This window comes from Hordeum vulgare, chromosome 6H (assembly GCF_904849725.1).
Source record: "Hordeum vulgare subsp. vulgare chromosome 6H, MorexV3_pseudomolecules_assembly, whole genome shotgun sequence".
Taxonomy (NCBI): domain Eukaryota; kingdom Viridiplantae; phylum Streptophyta; class Magnoliopsida; order Poales; family Poaceae; genus Hordeum; species Hordeum vulgare.
The window spans coordinates 18,755,038-18,777,013 of NC_058523.1; the positions used below are offsets into that span (position 1 = coordinate 18,755,038).

At 47.2% G+C, this 21,976-nt stretch overlaps 1 protein-coding gene across 3 annotated transcripts; it reads right to left on the reverse strand.

Annotated features, from left to right (window-relative positions):
* Positions 1 to 1,050: 1,050 nt before the first annotated feature.
* Positions 1,051 to 14,209, reverse strand: LOC123402241 (disease resistance protein RGA2-like). 3 transcript variants are annotated; one of them, XM_045096132.1, is made up of 6 exons: positions 13,925 to 14,008; positions 13,234 to 13,387; positions 11,959 to 13,014; positions 3,029 to 5,180; positions 1,632 to 2,645; positions 1,051 to 1,534 (listed from the first exon to the last, which is right to left on the reverse strand). In XM_045096132.1, exons 3-6 carry the CDS (start codon positions 12,997 to 12,999, stop codon positions 1,452 to 1,454), a joined length of 4,290 nt encoding a protein of 1,429 aa, XP_044952067.1. In that variant the 5' UTR covers positions 13,000 to 13,014; positions 13,234 to 13,387; positions 13,925 to 14,008; the 3' UTR covers positions 1,051 to 1,451. The 3 variants fall into 3 exon arrangements, with proteins under 3 accessions (XP_044952067.1, XP_044952066.1, XP_044952065.1); XM_045096131.1 differs by lacking the exon at positions 13,234 to 13,387 and having other exon boundaries at positions 1,051 to 1,529; positions 13,925 to 14,209; XM_045096130.1 differs by lacking the exon at positions 13,234 to 13,387 and having other exon boundaries at positions 13,925 to 14,209.
* Positions 14,210 to 21,976: the final 7,767 nt, after the last annotated feature.

Genomic DNA, 21,976 nt, shown 5'->3' on the forward strand with positions numbered 1-21,976 from the left:
CATTGTTCTGAGGTGGTGTTTCAAGAGGAAGCAAGCAATTTCTGAGCGCCCGTATTTTAGGATACAAAGTCTTACCCTTTACTGTAATTCCAAGTACGTAGTAAATACTGTCAAATGACCCCCACTGAGATTGGAGCTACCATGGTAGTTAATCTATTCATTATTGTTGCATTAGGGAATTCATCTCAAGTTCCTCTTTATCGGAAAAAAATCTCAAGTTCCCACATTGGATAATTACTGGAACAAACATCATAAATACAGATAGTCTCTAAGAGGCTATACTACATCATCGTTTCTCCTGACACGTAAAATCTTACTGCCCATCCACAAAGTACAGACGGCATAACACTTGTCTTTGCCAAATAGATAGATGACCAAAAATTTAAAAATAATGTTCAACTACAGTCCAAACTGCAGCGTCAAAGTAGGCTTCCCTTGTTGGAGTTAAACACGAAAGAATCGTGGCCATGTCGGATTCAGTACATGCATGTAGGTGTCCGACTAGGTTTCTAGTTCAATCACGAATAGAATTAGGATTAGTTGGCAGCCTAGCTAGCTAATATATATACTCATGTATACCCCTGTACTGAGAACCAGAATCGTGAGTTGAAATAAAACACAAGGCTCGTTACGAGCCTTTGGCAATACGCCGGTATCTCGTGTGCGTGCGTTTGTGCTTCCGGCCGGCTGGCCGTTGTGTGCGTACGTATACGTTGGCGTAGTTGCTGCAGTTTCACATAGAATCGATCAGGAGCAGCGCGCTATTTTGGGATAGCTTTGCACTGCATTGGTGGATCGAACAGGAGCCAGCTAGTGGTGTATCTCGACGTAAAGCAACTCGTTGAGTTCAACAAGTGGTTAGTTCGCCGCCGATCGTCACCGCCGCCGAAAGTACTCGGCGCCGGGTCTGGGCTAACATCCCTTTCACCACGTCTGCTCTGCATTCATGCATTCAAAAGCTCCAACCACATCCAGCAGGGATGTAGCTCCCTTTCACCTGATCAAGCCAATGTTTTGATTATATCAGATATATACGACCACGCACCAGGGTTTAACATATCAAGAATTTTCATTTCCGTGCATAGCAGGATGCTAACCTTACTAACAAGATCACCCATGCTATTAAATGAACCGCCAGTTAAATAAAAATTGTCAATACAGAGTCTGAGCTAACACACTGCTAATAGTTGTATCGATTACCATTCTTTCTGAGTTATGTAATTTTTATATACTAGCAACCAAGAGGGTTAAGCAGTTAAAGATTCTCACTAGCATTAGTGCCAATCAAGACTCGGAGCACTAGGATTCTCACTAGTAGTTTCTATTGAGAATCTTTGTTTGCACTAAGATTCTCACGAAGGGAACTTGATGGCGGGATAGTAGGACTTTAACTTGAGGGAACAGGACTAGGATTCTCACTAGCAGTTTGTACCCATCCTCACTAACAGGACTCAAAGCACGTAGTTAATGGTCTGCACTTCTTGTTCATTATTTTCATCCCCTGGGCCTGATGAAGCTGCTTCATCATCCTGCTCTGCATCCACCAAGGCAAATTGAATATGACAAAAATTAGTGAGCAGAGCAACCCGACCATCAAATTAAGATGTAGGAGAAGCTATATGTTAATTTACCTCCCGATTTGGATGACCTGCTGGCCATGAAGTGTTGCGACAGCATATCTCTCGCCCTGATAGCGTCCTCCTTTGCTATCTGGCGCACTTCCTTGGAGTAATTCTTCCGCTTGGTGCTCAGCATGGCTGCATCATCAACCATTTCTATGACTATGTTATGCAACCTGCAGCAGGCATATATTATTTTCGTTTGAATTTTCAGATCAGCGGGCCACCACGCCTCTCCCAGCAGGTACTTCCATGTATCTTTGAGCCTTGTGAGCGCCTTCAGAGTACGGGTTGTGGCCGCGGAGTGTCTCCTGTTGAACTCTGCCTTGAAATCTGAGAGATCTTCCTTGTATGGTGTGAGTAGCCAGGGGAGAAGAGGATATCCTGCATCACCAATTATGTACTCCCCGGCTTCTGATCCATCTAATCCCACCTTCAGCTTGCTGCCATTCAGCAAACCGCCCTTCTCGCACTCCTTGAAGAGTGTAGAGTCCTGCAAAAGGCTCAACTGGTTCATGCTACTTGGCAGTCCCAACCAAATGCTCTTGAACCTCATGTCTGGATCAATGACGAGCTGCATCTGAATGCAATCATTCTTCTCATGGTTGCAGTTTGGACCAAATGGGATGTGAGTTGTACATATAACACCGCAGCAGTTATGCATATTGTGGATCTTGTCAAATTTGGATTTGATTTTATCCTTTTCATTGCAGTCTGGCCAGCTTGAGTGGTGGACTGCTTTCTCCCACATAGTATCAACGAACCTCTCAGTTACCGACAGGATGTTTGGCTCGTTCACACCAACAGAGGATGCTATGCTCTTAGTTGGCTCACTGGACTGCAACCTTCTAAGAGCAACGGCCACCCGATCTTCTAAAGACATCACCCTCCCGTCAACAAAGGTATAGTTGTTCATATCTTCCATTGATGGCCCCATCACCAAACTGCAGATGTAGCTAAAGGTTTTCCTCCTCATTTTGAAGAGAGACTCAAATCTTTGTGCATCCTCAAAAGCGGTCAAGGTTCCTGCATAAGAAGCCGTTAAAGTGGTCACACAATACATAGGCAGGAGCTCAGATGTTGACAGAGTTGCAGTAGTGAGAGCTAGAAACATGATATGAGCAGGGGAATTACAATAGTGAGAGCTAGAAACATCATATGAGCAGGGGAATTACAATAGTGAGAACAACAGAAACCTAGCAGATGAGGGACTCCAGCCAAATCAGAAAGTAGCGTTGGTCAAGAAATAGCCATTTCAAAATGAAAAAAAAGCCAGTATCTATTTCTTTGGAGAAAAAGCTAGTAATATATTCAGGAAACCATGTTCACATTACAACCATGTAACTGTTGTGGTACTCAAAAGGAAAAGTTGGGAACATATTCAAGATGAAAGAGCAATGCTAAATTACCTCTGGACATGAAAGAGAGGCTGACATTTGTCTCCAGGTTGTAGGGCTTAGCTGTGTACAAGACATACCATTTCCTCCCATTATCTCCTTCACGTGCGTATGCCTTGACATGCTGAACATGGCCGAATTTGTCCCAACCAGGGCCAGATTGTCCGATGGCAATGGAAGCTAGCAGTGCTAGGCTACAGTATAGCTCAAAATGCATTGGGTTTGTACCTCCCATGTATTCTGGGAGTGTTTCCATGTTGTTATCCGAGAGAACGAGCCTCTGGAGTGCAGGAACACCCTCCAAGACCTTCAGCTTTGGACAGTCTCCGATGGTAAGCTTCTGCAGTCTGGGAAGATTAGTGATCCTCTCCAAGTCATGGTTTTCATCCAGATGCAGCTCAACCAGAGATGGAAAGTTCTCTACAGAGATGACACCTTGGACATAGGATACTCTTAATTTATTCAAAGACCTTGCCTGGGATGCAAGGCCAGGAGGAAGACACTTCAATTTGCATCTATCTAGCGTAAGCTCCTGCAAGACAGGAAAGGCTTGCACTTGCTGCTCCCACTCCCACTCCTCCCATTCCACCATTCTTGTTAAATTCATTTCATGCAATCTCGGAAACGCAGCCACCATCTGGGAAGGACGAGCATTGTGGTGTTGGTACGACTGCATGAATTCAGGTCCAACGCGCTTGACGGCTGGAGCACGGAGAATCTGAATGAACTCCAAATAAGGGAGCTGACACAACCCATCAGGAAGTGTTGTGCAGCAAGCTAGGTCATCAATTAATAGATTCCTCAAGCTCTTGAAGGGCATAGCTGATGATGACATCATCCACCTTGGGAGCGATCGGCCAAAATATCCGTTGATGTCAAGATTTTCTAACCTGGGCGGAGGGCAGAGCTCATCAAACACCTTCTCGATTTGTTGTTTTTCTTCCTCAGAGATACTACCTTCCTCCTTAATCATCCCATCATCTCCTAATCTACTAGCACAATATAAGGATAGTTCAGCAAGATGCACCTTTTCATCAAGCTTTGCCTTTGTTGCAGATGAGGAATCAGTAATATTCTTCAATCTGTCCAATCTAAGAACCTTGAGCCGAGAAAGAGGACCCAACTCTTCCAAACTGCACCAATCACCATCCACATGGGCAGGAAACCCAATTAATTTCCTCAAATTTGTGAGAACACGAAATCCTCTAGTTATGCCATTTATACTCGTTCCACTTAAGTTGAGATACCTTAGCTGCCCTAACTTCAAAATGCTATGCGGAAGTTTCACAAATTGTTTGCAATCTCTAAGACTAATGTATTGCAAGAATTTCAGCTTTCCAACGCTATCCGGCAGACTAGATATATCTGCATTTACTATGGACAAGTACCTTAGGTGCTTGAGTTCTTGCAAAGATTCAAGCAGTACTACAACATGTGCAGAAAATATATGTAAAGTTCGTAGACATGGAAAATGAATCAACGAATCACCAGGCTTGATATTTATATAGCCAACTGATATCAGTACTCTTAATGTCTTTTGTGCTTGCAAAGAGCTCCAGTCTAACCCATTTAATTCAGATGCTTTGCTTTCTAGAGATAACCGATGAAACTCATGTGCACCAAGTTCAGTAACAATATTAGTTTCTCCACTGTGAGCTGCTAGTGTCTCATCTCTAGCCACAAATTGAGCAAATGAGCGTACAACATCATGCATGTTGCAGACACATTGGTCAACAAACTGTGTATTTGGCTCTATAAGATTCCTCAATATCAGCTCCTGATAGTACTTGATTCCTAATTCTTCTAAGTCATCTAAGGTCCCGTGAAGAAATCCTTCACTAATCCACATGCCAATGATTTCGTTCCTAGAAAACACTGCAGTTTTAGGGAGAAGGGAGTAGTGCAGAAAGCATTGTTTGGCACAAGAAGATAAATCTTCATAGCTTAAATATACTGCATGGTTTAGCTCTTCAGGCAGTCCAGAGTTCGACCATATAGAATCATCCAAAACCATCTTCCACTCATGCTGTTTTTTGTCCTTCTGACACAAGATCCCACCCATTACTTTGAGAGCAAGAGGCAAACCATCACATTTTGCTACAATCTGAACTCCAATATCCTTGAGCATATCAATTTCACATTCATCTGTCTCACTTGAGATTATCTGCAAGCAGTTGAACTGATAGTCAATAATGAGTGGTTTTACTTGAGAGAGAAAAGAGTAGTAGTTTGTTAACTGCTAGTGTCAATTCAATACTAATCAATAGTAGGCTAGTGGACAAAAGAGACTCGTGCAGGATTGGATCATGTACTACCAATTGAACTATGAACTATCAAGTGAATGAGCAAGATGTTGCTGTGCTGTCAACTGGGATACCAATAGCATGTGACTGTGGCTGGGACTTCCAGGTTGGTTCCCTCCCCGCTGAGGGAGCCACGCGGACGATCCCCCACACGTCTCAACCCCACCGAGCACCGCCTAGAGATGCGTGGATCTAGCTCCCGGTCCACCTCCCTCAGACCGGGGGTCACGGCTGCCCTTGCTGCGCGGGGGCGTCGTGGTCGCCCGTCTAAGGGTATCCCCGGTCCCGCGATTGACGGGCGGGCTAGCTCGGCCCCGCTTGCGGGGCCTAGGAATCCAGATGAGGTTATTAAATGAAGCTCCTATGTTGGAACATCAGGGGCTTCGGTCTCACTGGCCGGCGGCGGCAGCTCATGGAGTATTTACGTCAGCAGGAGATTGACATAGTGGGATTGCAGGAGACGATTCGCCAGGATTTTAGCATGCACGAGCTCCAGAGGCTTTCCCGTCAACAGTTTGCCTGGCAGTGGCTGCCTGTTGTGGGCCACTCTGGGGGAATCCTGCTCGGTGTTAGGGAGGATGCGTTCTCGGTTGAGGACATGGACCGTGGGGAGTTCTTCGTGAGCATGTCCGTCACTGACCGACGAGTTCACCTCAGTTGGGAGGTGATTATCGTCTATGGTCCGGCAGACCATAGCCGCTCGGCCGATTTCCTTGCCGAGTTGAAAAACAAGGTGGAGAGGTGCACCACCCCGGTGGTGGTGGCCGGCGACTTTAACCTCATTAGGTGGGCTTCTGATAAAAGTTCTCCAAATGTGGATCGGCCCCGAATGCGTCTCTTCAATGATTGCATTGCAGACCTAGCGCTCTGGGAGATAGCCCGCGTTGGGGCTAGGTTCACGTGGTCGAATAAACAGGCGGACCCCATCCGGAGTGTCTTGGATCGGGTCTTTGTGTCGACCCAATGGGAAGTGATGTTCCCTCTTTGTTGCCTTAAGGCGGTCACGCGGATTGGCTCTGACCATACGCCCCTGATTTTCTTGTCGGGGGAAGGTTCCCCCCCTAGATACCGTCGCTTCCGCTTTGAGACGTTCTGGCTGGAGCAGCCTGGTTTCTGCGAGCTGGTTCGCGAACGCTGGCGCCTTGCGACCTCGTCCCCGCCGTGTGTCTTCTGTGCGGTGGATATATGGCACCACTGTGCTAAGTTGGCTCGACAGACCATGAAGGGCTGGGGTGCGAACTTGGGCGCTGACCTCCGGGCCCGTAAAGGGGTCCTGCTGGGTCGGATTAAGGCTCTGGATGACTTGGCAGACGGGCCGGGTCTGTCCCCGGACGACTGGATCCAGAGATACTCCCTCGAGACCTCGCTCATGGACATCTTCAAGAGCAAGGAACTGTTCTGGCAGCGTCGAGGGGGCCAGAACTGGCTCCTGAAGGGTGATGCGAACACCGCCTACTTTCAGGCCATTGCTAATGGCCGTAGGCGGAAATGCGCCATTCCTTTCCTCTGGGATGGGGATGTTCTCCTGGAAAGCCCAGAGGACATCTCATCCCATATTTACTCCTTCTATAAGGAATTGTTCTCGGCTGAGCCGCGTGGAGGCACCTCCCTTTGTGAGGACTTCTGGCCGCTAGCTGATCAGGTGTCCAACGCGGAGAATGCGGAGCTTACTCTCCCGTTCTCCCCGAAGGAGGTGGGCAGGCGATTGCCTCTATGAAGGCGTGCTCGGCCTCGGGGCCGGATGGTCTCCCGGTTGTCTTCTTCCAAAGATTCTGGGAGACCCTGCGCCCGGTCACCATGCTCATCTTCCATGAATTCTATATCGGCACCCTGGAGATGGGCAGGATTAACTTTGGAGTCATTGCTCTCATCCCCAAAGTAATTGGGGCTTCGGGTATCCGGCAATTCCGTCCCATCACGGTGATTAACGTGTTGGCGCGAATCTTCGCTAAGGTTTGTGCCACTCGTCTGTCCCCTGTGGCCGAACGGATTGCTCACCCCTCCAGTCCGCATTCCTGAAGGGCAGGCGGATTCATGATGGGATTCTTGCCCTCCACGAGATTGTCCACGAGGTGGCGTCCAAGGGGCTCAAGGGGGTCTTCCTCAAATTGGACTTCCAGAAGGCGTATGACCGTCTTGATTGGTCTTTTTTGAGGTTGGTGATGCAGTGACGTGGATTTGACGAGAGATGGTGTTCCTGGATCATGCAACTGGTCAGATCTGGTAACACGACGATCAACATCAACGGTGAAGTGGGCCCCTTTTTCCAGGCCTCCAGGGGGTAAAGCAAGGGGACCCTATATCCCCCCTGCTTTTTAACATCGCTGCCGACGCCCTTGTAGGCATCCTGGATAAGGCCAAGCTAGCCGGTCATATTCAGGGGGTGGTTGGCCACCTCATCTCGGGCGGTGGTGTTTCCCACCTCCAATATGCGGACGACACCATGATCATGGTCGCAGGCTCCGACTCGGACATTGCTAATCTTAAGTTCCTTTTGCTATGCTTCGAGGAAATGTCTGGACTTAAGATTAACTTTGATAAGAGTGAGGTTGTGGTCCTTGGCTACTTCGAGGCTGAGCAACACAGGATTGCGGACAACCTTAACTGCAAGTTGGCTGCCTTCCCCATCTCATATTTGGGGATGCCCTTGGCTGAGTCCAGGATCTTGGTCAGCGGGTTTGATCCGCTAGTGGGACGAGTAGCGTCCCGTGCGGAGCCCTGGTGTGGCAGGTTCACGTCTAAGGGCAGCAAGACCGTCCTCATTAGCTCTAATCTTGCGAGCCTCCCCATGTACATGATGGGGATGTATATCTTGCCCGAAGGTGTGCATAGCGCCTTTGACAAGGAGCTGGCTAGGTTCTTCAGGCAGGCAGGGGATGGTCAACCCAAATATCACATGGTGAAGTGGGCCGATATCTGCCTGCCGAAAGACCGAGGGGGCTTGGCCATCCCTGCGTCCCGCCGCATGAACGTTGCCCTGATGCTTCGTTGGGTGTGGCGGATCCTGCAGGGAGATGGGGGTTTGTGGCTACAACTGATTGAGGCCAAGTACCTCCGGGGTAGACCCCTCTTGGCATGCTCGCTCTCGACTGGGTCGCAGTTCTGGAAATCTATCCAGGCCATCAAGCACGATATTAGGTTGGGTCTACAGTTCTCGGTGGGCAATGGGTCTGGGACTCAGTTTTGGTTGGACCCCTGGCTTGATGGTGAACCTCTACGCTTGCGATTTCCGAGGCTCTTTGCTATTTGCGACGACCCAGCTGTCCTTGTCTCTGCGTCTTCTTTGGAGGACGGATGGCATTTGGCGTTCCGCCGCCCCCTCGGTCCAGCCAAGGCCTAGGATTGGGAGATCTTGCAGGCAGTGGTTCCCCTCCCAGACTCGTCGGTCGGGGATAGTGTTTCTTGGAGTCTTTCTCCTTCGGGAGAATTCTCCGTTAGTTCGGCTTATCTGGCACTTTGCCAGACGCCGGTCCTTCCGTGGTTATCCCCACTTTGGAAGGCACCGTTGCCCCCGAAGATCAAGATTTTCGTTTGGCAGCTTCTTCGCGACCGTTTGCCTTCGGGGACCGAGCTGCTAAAACGCCATGGTCCGGGTAACAACACATGTCCCCTGTGCCACGTCCCGGAGACTGGAACTCACATTCTATTCTCCTGCGTTGCGGCACAAGCCCTTTGTTGCTTTGTGCGTGAGGCTCTGGGACCGGAGTGGGAGGCTCATGACGTTGCAGAATTTCTGCAGGTAAGGGCCACTCAGGTTGGCCGTAAGCGCCGACTGTTCTGGCTGGTCTTCGCTGCGATGATGTGGACTGTTTCGACTACTCGCAACAAAATGGTGATTGAGCGAGTATTTCAACGGCATGCATCTGACTCGTTCTTCAAATTCCTTGCCTTCTTGCAGCACTGGCATCCGCTCGCTAGGACCCGAGACCGCACCCGGCTTCAGCGCTATCTGGACGCGCTGATGACGTCCGCCCGACGGCTCTCCGCTCGCTCGCATGCTACTTAGCTTGCCCCTATGATGGCATTTTCTGTTTCTTTTTCTTTTTCTTGGGCGTGACTGTGTTGTTGCCCGAGCGTTTTTATGTTTTATCACTCTGTTGGGCTGTAGTTGTCTGGATGCTGCAATATTTGCTTTATATATAAAGCGGGGCGAAAGCCTGTTTCGAGAAATAGCATGTGAGCGACTATAATCCTTACATGCTCACCCAAACAAGATGTTAAGCTTCATCTCAGAAACTAAACAGATGCTTTTTTTTGAACCAGCAGATGCTTAGTTTAATCTATCGCCTTAGAAACTAAACAGATAATGTGCTTAATTATGCGGATAGATACTACAATACATATACTCATCCTCAGGAAAACAGAGTCATGTTTTTTACGGGGAAAACCAGAATCATATTTGATCTACAACTACACAAGGTGAAGGCTTCTTACATGTTTAAATTATCGCCGAAAAAGGGTCTCCCCCCGCTTTGTATTACAAAGCAACCAACCGATACAGCCAACAATAGGTGCTGGGGCGGAAGCAGCACAATCACACCGAAAGAAACGAAAGAGAAACAACAAGAGAAAAATGCCGACAACGGCGGATCGACGGAAACGAAGAAGCTTCACGACCACTGAGCCCACCGAAGATCTCCCACCAAGCTCCAAGGCTCCGAAGCACCGGTACCAATCAACACCTCCAAGAAGGACAGCGACGATGACAACGCTGCTGCCAAGGGTTTCCCCCGGTACGTGACGAGGCAAGAGGAAGGGTCGCCCCCGACGCCCTCCAGGAAGGTCCGGCGGCACCCACCGGCGTCGCCGCGTCGGTGTCGGCCAGGCCGACAGGGGTTTCCCCCGATCCCAACCTTCACCTCGGATGCTCCAAAGCCTACCACCAAACCAACCACCATCTTGCGCCCCCGCGATCATGAAGCCTCCACGCCGTCTCACCACGGCACCATGAAGTGAGGCCTACACAACGGGGAATAGGAGCCGGGACTGGGGGCCACAGCATCGTCGGCACGTGGGAGGGTACAACCTAGCCGACCGGACACAATAGCAGGAGCATACCAGGCCCGGTCGGGCCCTTCATGCCCGTAAGGCTACCGCCATCGCGCTGCAGTAGGCACGCCGTCGACGTCGCCGCCTCCCGTCCGAGCTGCTCCTCCTCCTCATCACACAGACGACGACGAAGCCACACCGGGGCACAGCCCACTAGGACCCAGATGGGTCCCGCAGGGCCCAGATCTGAGCCGGCGGCGCGCCTTCGGCCAACCTGCGTCACCACGCCGTTTCATCGCCAAGGGGCCACACCACCACCTCGCGCGCCGCCGGCCACTGCCGTCAGGTCGTCGGGCCGTCGCCGAGCCGAGGAGCACCGCCGCCGCCCCCATGCCCCAGGCAGAGAGCCGCGCGCGGGGTGATAGGCAGTCCCGCCGCCGCCAACACCACCCGGCCAAACGCCGGGGGCGACCGTAGGCGGCGGCAAGGAGGGAAGGGGAAAGGAGGGAGGTCGAAGAGGGGAGGGGCTCGCGCCGCCCTGACCCCCTCCCGGGGAGACGGGGAGACGACACGGGGGCGGATCCGGGAGGGGGAGAGGGGGAGGGGGGCGGGGACGACCGGCGGCGGCGAGGGGGGGGTGGGAGGAACCCTAGAGAGCGGGGTCACTGCCAAAAGAAAGATTTATCTCGTCTAGTTCTTCTCAACCATGTTTAAATTTTCTATAATTTAAAATTCTACGTAGGACTTTTTATAATCTATACATCCAAATAAGTAAAAGAATGAGGTACCAGTTTTTATTTTTATCCATGTTGGCAGATCATGGGACGGGTTGGCTACACCTATTGTTGGGCCTCGGCACACTTTAGTATCATTCTGCCGATTACAACCTTTTCATGTTGCAGTATAGTATTGTACCACTTAATGTGAATATATTGGTACATCCAGCCAAACATGATGGAAATGAAATAAAGATACCACTGCTTCTCACCTTTCATAAATAGAAGAACAATTCTATGATCCTAATTATCGATTTTGTTTGGACTTGTATTTTATATGACGACTGCCTATATTTAAAAAAATGCTTGCCAAAAAAAGGAAAAAACATTTGTTTACAGAGACCCTATTAATTACTCCCAGGTACAATTATATATTAGGAAAAATATACATGTAAGACTATACGAAAATGAGGTCTAGTATTGTTGTGGAAGCATGGTGTCCAAATTTCAAGAACCAAAATTTGATAGCCAGGTCAAAAGATTGTGCCTTCTGTACACACAGTACACATGCGGTGGGTGCATGTGTTGTGGCATAAGTATATGTAGTACTCCCTTCGTTCCTAAATATAAGTCTTTTTAGAGGTTCCATTAGAGAACTATATACAGATGTATATAGATATACTTTAGAATGTAGATTAACTCAATTTGCTTCGTATGTAGTCACTTAGTGAAATCTCTTAAAAGACTTATATTTAGGAACGAAGGGAGTATATGTGTTGTATGGTTCCATGTTCTAATTAAAAAATATATGTGGTATCCATGTTGCAATCTCAAAGAGCAGTGCATAAAAAGTGTGTGCCCAATTATTATATATCTACCGCAAATTAAGTACGCAACTACTAATATTAAAGATGCATGGAGTTTAGTTGCACACCTGTTTCTTGAGCAATGACCATGCATCATCCTCCTCTAATTTGTCCACATGGTGGTAGGGAAATACAACTTTCATCCTCCGAGCTATTGTTTCATCTCTAGTGGTGACGAGGACTCGGCTACCTCGAGCCACAACATTAACCAATGGTGTTTTAAGCACATCATCCCATGCTCCATGTTCCCAAACATCATCTAGCACCAGGAATAGCTTCTTCCCTTTCAAGGTAGTGGCAAGGATTGGCTGAAGCACAGCCAACGCCTTTTCACCACCATGTACTCCCCCGGCTTGTGTGATGATTGTCCTGAGCAACTCAACCTTGTCGACGTCCTTGTTAATGCTCAACCATATCGTCCTCTCGAACTCGGCATTCAAGGCTTCGTCATTGAAGATCTTCTGGGCAAGAGTAGTCTTGCCGATTCCGCCGACACCAACAATGGCGACCACCATGATGTTGGTGTTGCCCTTCTTTTCAGTCAGCATCATCTCAACCAGTTTTCTTGTGTCTTGTTCGATCTTCTCTCCGACTACACCGGACCGATCAAACTCCCCTGATGTCTCACGCCTGGTATTACGAGAATGAGAACCATGGGCCTTTCTGCCATGATCCTCATAGGAACCAAGAGGGATGAAGCTGAAAGCAGCGCTTCGCTCCTTGATGGTGTCGAGCCTCTTGTTGAGCGCCTTGATGCGTGTGCCGATGTTATGGGCATGGGAGGGATTCCGCATGCAGAATAGCAAGGGGTTGAAGCACCCCGCATCTTTAGTGGACGGACTGCGCTCCATGGCCTTGAGCTGGCAGAGGTCGAGGATGTCAGCAGCTTCATACATGGCACGCTTGAGCTGAGCCACCCACTCTTGCACTCTCTTGTCAGTGATGTTTCTCCTGTCAGCGTCGGCGAGGAAGTTCTTGAGTTCCCCAAGCTTGACATCCATCTTCTCGATCTCGTCCCCAACTCCAAGCAGCATGTACACCTCTTCCTTCACCATCTCAGTGAGCATGTTTTGCACATAGGATGCAAAAGCATCCAGGATCATCGTCATGTTTGCTGCTTTTTTCTATAACAAAAATGAACCAACACATCATTTCCAGCACTCGCTGTAGCTAATTAAGATTACCAGTAAAAGAGTAGAAAGGGAAGGGATGCATTAGAATGCTAACATGAGTACATGATGAACGATTCATAAGCATGAGAAACAACAGAAATAGGAAAAGTTAAGGCGCCTAGTTCGATAGATGCAAGCATAGGCAGCTAAACAGAGGAAATCTGATATTACCTTTAGGATGGATGGATGTTGGGTCCCTGCTGCTCGTACCAGTACAGGTAAATGTCTAAACGGACAGGTAAATGTCTAAACGGACAGAGCACTGTATATATAAGCCAAAGATAAGTGAGCTCTCCAAAGGCAAAAATATTTATGGATGATTTCCCTGCAGATGCAGAATGGCTTGTTAGTAGAGATGGGCCTGTGTACCCCTCAAAAGAAGAGATGGACCTGTATTAGTATTATGATGAGGGGGTAGTATGCAGAGGTCATTGAGACAAGATGGACAGGTCATAGCTCGATATTTAACATGCATCGAGGGCTGATTAACCTTAATTCACCTCTAGATCCAAGCTAAAGCCGACATGGACCGGCCATGACACGAGATTCAACATTCATCAAGAGTTAATTAACTTCAACCCACCTCTAGATCCACGCTGAGTGACGTTAACGATGCTTGGCTGCAGCACATGTGGTTACTGTTCTTTTTGCTAATGAAGTTAGAAGTAATCATCTAGATCCACGCCTGCAGCGGCCAGGAATCTTTACTCGTCCCATCGCATGCGTGCAAGTACGCATTTTGAATGGATTAATCGATTTGATTAATGGAGGAATCGATTTCACCCGTCGATGCGAACCAACAATAAATAAATAAAAACAGTGCAGAAGCCCAGATGCGAGTCCGGTGCTGCTCAGTGCTCACCTTGCCCTTGCCGCCGTCGCCGCAGTCTCTTGTTTCTCCCGCCGGCGGCTGCAGCTGCAACAGCCTCCTTGTGCTGCGCATGAGATCCGCCCCAGGAATACGGAGGAAGCGGCGAGCGGAAGGAGGGAAGGGGTTGGGGTTTGGGCGAGGGAGCTGGAGTTGGAGTTGGAGAGGAGGCGGGGAGAAGCCATCGGAGGTGGAGCACGCCGGCGACCGCAGAGCAGATGGGGATGGGGATATGGCGGCGATTTCGTTTCGTTTCAGTCCAAAAGAGTTCTTGATTTTTTTTATTTTTTTATTTTGCCATTCATCTATTGAAGATCAAAAGTTGGGGACCCCAAACCAGAGCTTCCGCGACGCGTGTCATGGGTGAAACCCTAGCACCACCGCCACTTCTCCCCTCCCCCGTCGTCGGGCAAAGCCCGATCGACGCCGGTAGGGAGGAGGGTTGTTTTCACTCTTCGCATGGTGGCGTGAGTCGACGCAGCTAGGCGGACGCACGACCGAGCAGGGGCGCAGTGCTAAGGCATCTTGTCAATGAGCAGCGTCTCCTGGCCATCTGCTCGCACGGGAGGCTCTGTGGCGGCGGTGGCATCGCCTATGGGCGTCGTTTTCTTTTTGAAGACGTTGTCGGCTTGTCGCGGCTCCTCTACATGCTCTGGTTGCTCCGGGTGAAACCTTGATCTTTGAATCGGCGGTGGCTATAGTCTAGTGTTATGCACTTCATAAAGGCACCGCCTTGATGTATCCGACTCGTCATGCACGGCTTCCTGTCTTAGCATTGACTCTTTCACAATTGAGGTCTTCGAAAACTTCAAGTGGTGCTCTTCGTAGTTTGCTCAGAGTGGACAGGGTGGTTTAGTTGTTTTTATACACACTTGTATCTTGACTTGAGTGTATCTTGTGGGGTTGAGTTATGTGTGTTGGGGTTTGTATGATGATCGTTGCTTTATATAAAAAATGGGATGCAAGTCTTTTTCAATAAATACATTTTTTGTATTTCATGGCTCAACTTTTAGTTAAGTACTTGAACTATTGAACTCGTTAAATTAGAGCATCTTCAGCCGCGCCTCCAACAGGCCCTCCCAAGGTCATTTTTCTATCACTGGCGGGGGGAAACGGCCCAGTCGCACCCCTAGGAGTCTGTTTTCGTCGGTTAGGCCGAAATTGGCCCTCGGGGTCCCAGGCCGAACCAAGGGCGCCGACGAAAAGAAAAAGGGCGGATCGCCCCCTGCCAGGCGAAAAAAGGTTTTTTCTTCTCCCGATCCGCCCCTCGAGCACCACACCTTTCGTCGTCGTGCCGATCCCGGCGCCGCCCACCTATCTACCGCCGCTACAAAGGCCATCTCCCTGTCAACGAAGGGAGGGTTCGCCGCGGCTTCGCCCCCTGCTTCTTGGCGAGTTTTTTCGGTGCTCCGGGCACGCACATGGCTGCGCGTCCACCACGCCCACCAGGTGTTCGGCGATTTGCGTGGGCGATGGACTCTGACGACGAGGAGGCGTTCGTGACGCTAATGGAGGAGGAAGCCGATGTCGTTACCAAGGATGAAGAGCACCTCATGGTCCTCGCCGCTGTGGTCGGCCTGTTCGCGGGCAATGCAAAGTCGAGGAGCGGTGGCTCGGCGCCTGGCCGGTTGAAGGCAAAGCAGAGGCATCGATTGGAAGGCTATTGCTTGCTCTACGCCGACTACTTCGACGACGCTCCTCTCCACAGCGACAAAGTATTTCGGCGTCGTTATCGTATGAGCCGGGAGCTCTTTCTCATGATTGTGAATTCCATCAGGGAGTTCAACAACTACTTCAAGTGCAAAAAGGATTGCACCGACACACTTAGATTCACCTCGCTCCAGAAGTGCACGATAGTTATGAGGTACTTGCATACGAAGCTCCCGGTGATATTCTGGAAGACTATGGACGCATGGCTGAGTCCACCACCATTGAGTGTTTGTACAAGTTCTGCAGGGCAGTGGTGACAGTTTTTGGACCTCAATACTTGCGATCACCAAATGATGAAGACACTGCTGGGATCCTAGCATGTAATGCAAAAAGAGGATTTTCTGGAATGCTTGGAGGTATCGACTGCATGCATTGGAAATGGAAAAATTGTCCATTTGCTTGGCAGGGGATGTACAAAGGCGTCAAAGGAGGTTTGCAGTGTGGTACCTGAGGCAGTGGCCACACATGACCTCTATATTTGGCACTCCTTCTTTGGTATGACAGGAACTCACAATGACATCAACGTACTATAGTGCTCGAATGTATTTGCCAAGCTTGTTGAAGATCATGCTCCTCCGGTTAACTATGACGTCAGTAGACACCACTACAACAAGGGATACTACCTAACAGATGGCATCTATCCGAGATGGTCCACATTTGTGAAGACTATCTCAAATCTTGCACCACGAGGCAAGAACTCCTACTTTGCCAAGCGTCAAGAATCTTGCAGGAAGGATGTCAAGCGGGCATTTGGTGTGCTTCAATCTCGCTTTGCCATTGTCCGGTACCCCGCTCAGACCTGGTCGAAAGATCAAATGTAGGAAATCGTTACTTGTTGTGTCGTCTTGCACAACATGATCACTGAGAGCGAGCATGAGGAGCCAGTGTTTGACGTTGAACCATATTACAGACAAGGTCCTCTTGTCCAAGTTGATCACCAGCTACCGGCAACCTGGGCTGCCTTTCTCAACATGTGTCACGAGATCCGAGACCCAGAGGTGCATCAACAACTACAGGGCGATTTGGTGGAGCACCTATGGAGGCTCAAGGGCAACGCCTAGCTCGATGTGTGATGAATTATGATTTTTTATTTGTTAAACTATTTTGATTTGTATTGACTTGTTGAACTATTTTTGATTTGTATTGACTTGTTAAACTATTCTTAATTTGTATTGATTTTCTGTGATGAACTATGTGATAAAAAAACTAGTGTTGTTCAATTTGTGCGGAAGCATGCCGAATATGGGTCAAAAGTGGGCCAATTTGCGCCGAAAATGGGCCAAAATTGACGGCTGGGGGCGACCTTGGGGGGGGGGGGCTGGGAACTCGAGCCCCCACGCCGATTTTTCCGCCACCGCATCCCCAGGCGACGCTAGTTCAGGCCACTGAGCGACCGAACGACTGGAGATGCTCTTAGCCCGTTTATGTTTGATTTGCAACCCAAAAGTTGTCCTGCTGAGAGGGCATTTTTGCTCCGGCCAGTTTCTGCAAGATCATAACAAAGCACTGTCATCATTGATGGCAATGAAAATGAGTTATTGTGACTCTAGGTTGCTATACTCTTAATTAAACAATAGTGATAGGGAAACAAGACCTAATGATTCTTGTGTTTTAAGTACTAGTTAGCATGCACGTGCAACGCACGTCTCAAAAAAATGGATTCATATGATATCGTAGTAAAATAATTTTTGGTTTTTTTTAGATGGGTCCAAAATATTATTATGTCACTCAAATTGTATTTTCAAAATTGTGACATATTTGTGATCTAACACAATATCATAATCTATAGTAAAACATATTTGAGTTTTTTTATCGAGTCATTTATCTGTGTCTTATATAAAACAATATGAGAACGTGCGAAACATACGATCCAGAAACATGTCTCAGCACAAAATTCACGATCACATAATAATTGTATTATAATTGTTACTGAAATATATTTTAAAAACCAGGACTAAGCACGTCTTGATGGTCCATGTTTTGAAGCAATGAAAGTCCATTTATAGATGCGATCTATGATGCTTCCTTCAATGTATGGGATATTGTTTTGGAATTCATTTTCTTCATACTTTAAAATATGCATCAAAAATCGCTTCCTCAGTTCAAAACAATCCTACATATGAATTAGACAACATTGTTATAACAAGTTTGGATGTGCAATGTGTATACAAATAAGCATGATGTAAATACTCACCTAGGGTATAGGAAGATATAACTTTCCATCGCACAATGAGTGCATGTAGTTAAAAAACAAATACCCCGACAAGGCACTGGATGTATGAATTAAACGCATAATGTGCGTTGAATGAATGAATTATTTAATATTATAATGCATTAAAAAGATTCATACCAATGTGAGTTTGTTGGAACAACCGGAACTATACATTCCCATTTAGAGATATCGTCCTTGAATGCAGGGTTTGCAACTTGGAGTGCGAGGTTTAGGTTTTTTACCACAGTTTTAAGTATATTCTTCTCCAAAGTAGGTATTGGTATCGGATCAAAAATTGAGATAACTTTTTTATCTTGATCCAAGACAAACAATAAAAACAACCCAAAAATATCCCAAGGCAACAAAATCTGCAATGATGCATACGTTTATAAATACATGAAATATTAATTAAAACTAAATAAACCACTGTTATAAACGAAAAATTAAAATCTTACCATATCACACTGTGAGATATGATACTCATTGCTGTCAGGCCAGCTATGAAACAATCGTTTGAACATAGCACTGCCCATATTTTTATGATGACTTAGGTCTCGTGCATAGTGAAACATGGACTAAAAAAAGAAAGAAAACAATAGTGCTATGAGAAAAAAAATATGTAATACGCAATTATAGTAACTTACACAAAAGTTTAGATCCATGTAGTGAGATGGAATGTCTGTGAGAAGCTGGACTTCGTGGCGCGCTAGTATCCGCACAGCCATGTTAAAGCAATCAATATCCATATATTCATCATTGTTTAATATATATTTTTATTTGTCTCAATTTTAAGCTGATAGGGTAAGGATCAGAGCTTTTCACCCATTCGTTCCTGTAAAATCAAAATATTGTCAGTTATAATGACATCAGAGTAATTTATTAGAATACAAAATGAACTAAAAGAACATGTCTTACTCTACTAAAGCGTCATCATCAACCATACTGATGAACAAGCACAGTTCGTCTATTAAGTCATCGTTTGTTGGGTTGACAGACGGTGAAAGGATATATGACTGTGAGATGAGCTCAACATCTAATGATGTATTTGATGTTTTGAGATTCTCAGGGGTTCCATCCAAAATCATACAATCCGTGGGATCTATATTGTTTTCGTCATGTTCCATGTCTCGATTTCTTATATTATCATCATTCAATTCCGAGTCCACTAAAATGACAACTAGTTTTGTTCTAAAATCTGCCATATGATCCTATTAAAGTAGAAATAAGAGTTAAATAATGATATAACATAGAATAAGTATTACATAAAATTTACGTGCGTAGGAGTGTGCGTAGGAGTGGAGTGTGCGTAGGAGTGTCAGACAAATCATTTCCAGTGAAGTACTCCATAAAATTTATCATCCACAAATCACAAGATGACCTATATATGATTATAGAAATTAAATATATCCAATATATTTTTATCAGTTTTATAAATGTTTTATATAAAAATGATTTTATAGAAATTAAATTAAATTAAATTAGATTATAGATATTTGATAGCCTCGGTGATAACAAAAACCTCACCCATGCAAGTGAATCGAACATGCCCTACACAAAATAACCAAATTGCTAAAAAAATGTTTTTCTAGAAGATAAACACTACTCTATAACATTCGCACTTCCCCTAAAAAAAAGCAGCCGCACTCACTCACAACCTCATCCACCCCCCAACTCTGTTATAGAAAAAAAACTCACAATCTCACACACTCCCCCCTCTCCCCACCCGATCCCAATCCACTCAGTCCACTACGACCCAACGTCGACGCTCTCTGGTGGCCTCCCCTCCCCTTCATCTCCATCGCCAGCAGCTAACCCCCCCTTCGTCATCAGCGCCAGCGAGCGCCCCGCCCTGTGTTCTACTCCGCCCCGCCCCTTCTTCGTATACGCCGACGCTGGGGCCCTCCCTCCTCCTTGCGACGCGGATCGGTCGAGCTCGGCATGGTCGTCGGTGACACCGAGCCTTCCGCGAGCTCTTCCCCGCCGGCATGGTCGCTGGCGACGCGGATCGGACGCGGGGGTTCGCAAGCTGGCCCTGTGCTCTTCCCCGCCCCGGGCCCTCCTTCTTCCTTGCGACGCGGGGCGATCGAGCTCCGCATGGTCGTTGCGGAGGCTGGCGACAGCCACAAGGAGGTGGCGGCGGCCCGGCGAAGCGCGCCAAGGCGGCGCCCAAGCCCAAGCCGAGTCTTGATCCGTTCCAGCTAGATACGTGGTGGATTGCGATGAAGTGATTGGGGATTTTGCAATGTTTCCGCAGAGGAGTGCAAGGAGTTCTACGCCAACTCGTTATTTGTCGTCAGCGAGTTCGGTGGCAACGACTACAACGCGCCCCTTTTTGCAGGGAAGGGCCTCACGGAGGCCTACAAGTTCATGTCCGATGTCATCCAGGGCATCTCCGACGGTGTCGAGGTAGCGATTGCTTCTTCTTTTGAGTCGTACATTTGCTCGCTGTCACATCGAATGTAATTCCAACTACAATATGGTGCAGGAATTGATCGCCGAGGGGGCAGTGGATCTCATTGTGCCAGGGGTGATGCCCATCGGGTGCTTCCCCGTCTACCTGAACATGCTCGACATGCCAGCCCACGAGTATGGAGCACGGAGCGGGTGCATCCGTCAGTACAACACCTTCTCATGGGTGCACAACGCACAGCTCAAGAAAGCGCTCGAGAAGCTCCGGCCCAAGTACCCCAATGTGCGGATCATCTACGGCGACTACTACACACCGGTTGTCCAGTTCATGCTCCAGCCTGAGAAGTTTGGTTAGTTCTCAAGACACCTCAACTTTTAGTGATTTGCAAATTGGTTCCGTTGTATGCATATGTTCATACCCTTGGTTAAAAACTTAAAATAGATACTGAAATTGGCTTTCCTTAGCTGAGAATTCTGCTGTTTAGTTCTTACAGATACAGATGTAGTGCTAATTATTGTAGATGGATCTTAATTAGTGTGCATGTGTCTATTGTTCTCTGATGTGATGTGAAGTCAACTGTCAGGCAGTCAACGATTTCCTTCTGTTCGCCTTGAAAGGCACACAATACTATATGATAATTAGATGGTTCAGATCTGAACAGAGAGCAAGAGATGCCTTCGCCTGGATTGGAGCACATAGCATATATAATACGAAAAACGGCGAATACAACTTGCGGCCACAATTATCAATTAAAGCACCTTCACCCATGTTGAGAGTATATCTGAAAGAAGTCAGAAAGATGGAGAATACTCATCTTTATTTATGAGCACCAAACAAGAGGAATTGCATTCTTCGGTTCTAAACAGTTCAATAATTTATTTAGACTTAACAATGTTCAATTCAGTTAAGTTCATGATATTCTATAGTTCAGAAATCAGGATTGGTCAATTTGATTTTAAGTTAGGCAAACTGTACTAATGCTATTGTTCAGTGAAATCTAGTTTCCTGTGTAAGTCCTGATTCCCAAGGATGAGAAATTAGCACTATTGGTTCTGAACAATTTGCAAGTGATTCAGACTTGACAGTGTTCTGCTTAGTTCGGTTTAGTTCTGCCTTTTTGCAGCTCAGAAAATTCTTCAGCTGCATTGCACCCCCCCCCCCTTGTGCTTATATATGAACATAAATCTGCTGCTGTTCAGAATTCAAACTTGGTTCAGTTCAGACTTTGCAGGTCATCAGAATTAGGATTCTTGTGCTAATATTTGGTGTATCTGAAGCACCGTTTTTCTTATATAATTCTTACATTGCTAAATGCAATTTAGGTGACTATTGTTGTCGTTGCTGTACCTGAGGGACTACCGCTGGCTGTAACACTAACGTGAGTCAATATAAGTGAAAATTTTCCTCATCATTTTGACTTTATTTTGTATATAGTTTTCTGACCTATATTTGTTTCAGCCTGGCTTATTCAATGCGGAAAATGATGGCAGATAAAGCTCTGGTACATATTTTTGCTATCTGTTTATTTTGTATTTCTGTCTGTCATCACATGAATCTACATGTCAATTTCAGGTGAGAGGCTCTCACCCTGTGAAGCGATGGGTTCTGCTACAACAATTTGTAGTGACAAGACAGGTACATTAACACTCAACCAGGTTAGTTATTTTTGCATCGTAACGGATCTTCACTTTTATTCTATACTATCCTTTATATG

Coding starts and splice junctions, on each gene's coding strand:
- LOC123402241 (XM_045096130.1), bottom strand. CDS start 14,005: ATGCGCAGCACAAGGAGGCTGTTGCAGCTGCAGCCGCCGGCGGGAGAA. Junction 13,015..13,924: donor GCGACGGCGGCAAGGGCAAG/GTGAGCACTGAG, acceptor TTTTTGTTATAG/AAAAAAGCAGCAAACATGAC. Junction 1,535..1,631: donor CAGGTCATCCAAATCGGGAG/GTAAATTAACAT, acceptor TGGTGGATGCAG/AGCAGGATGATGAAGCAGCT.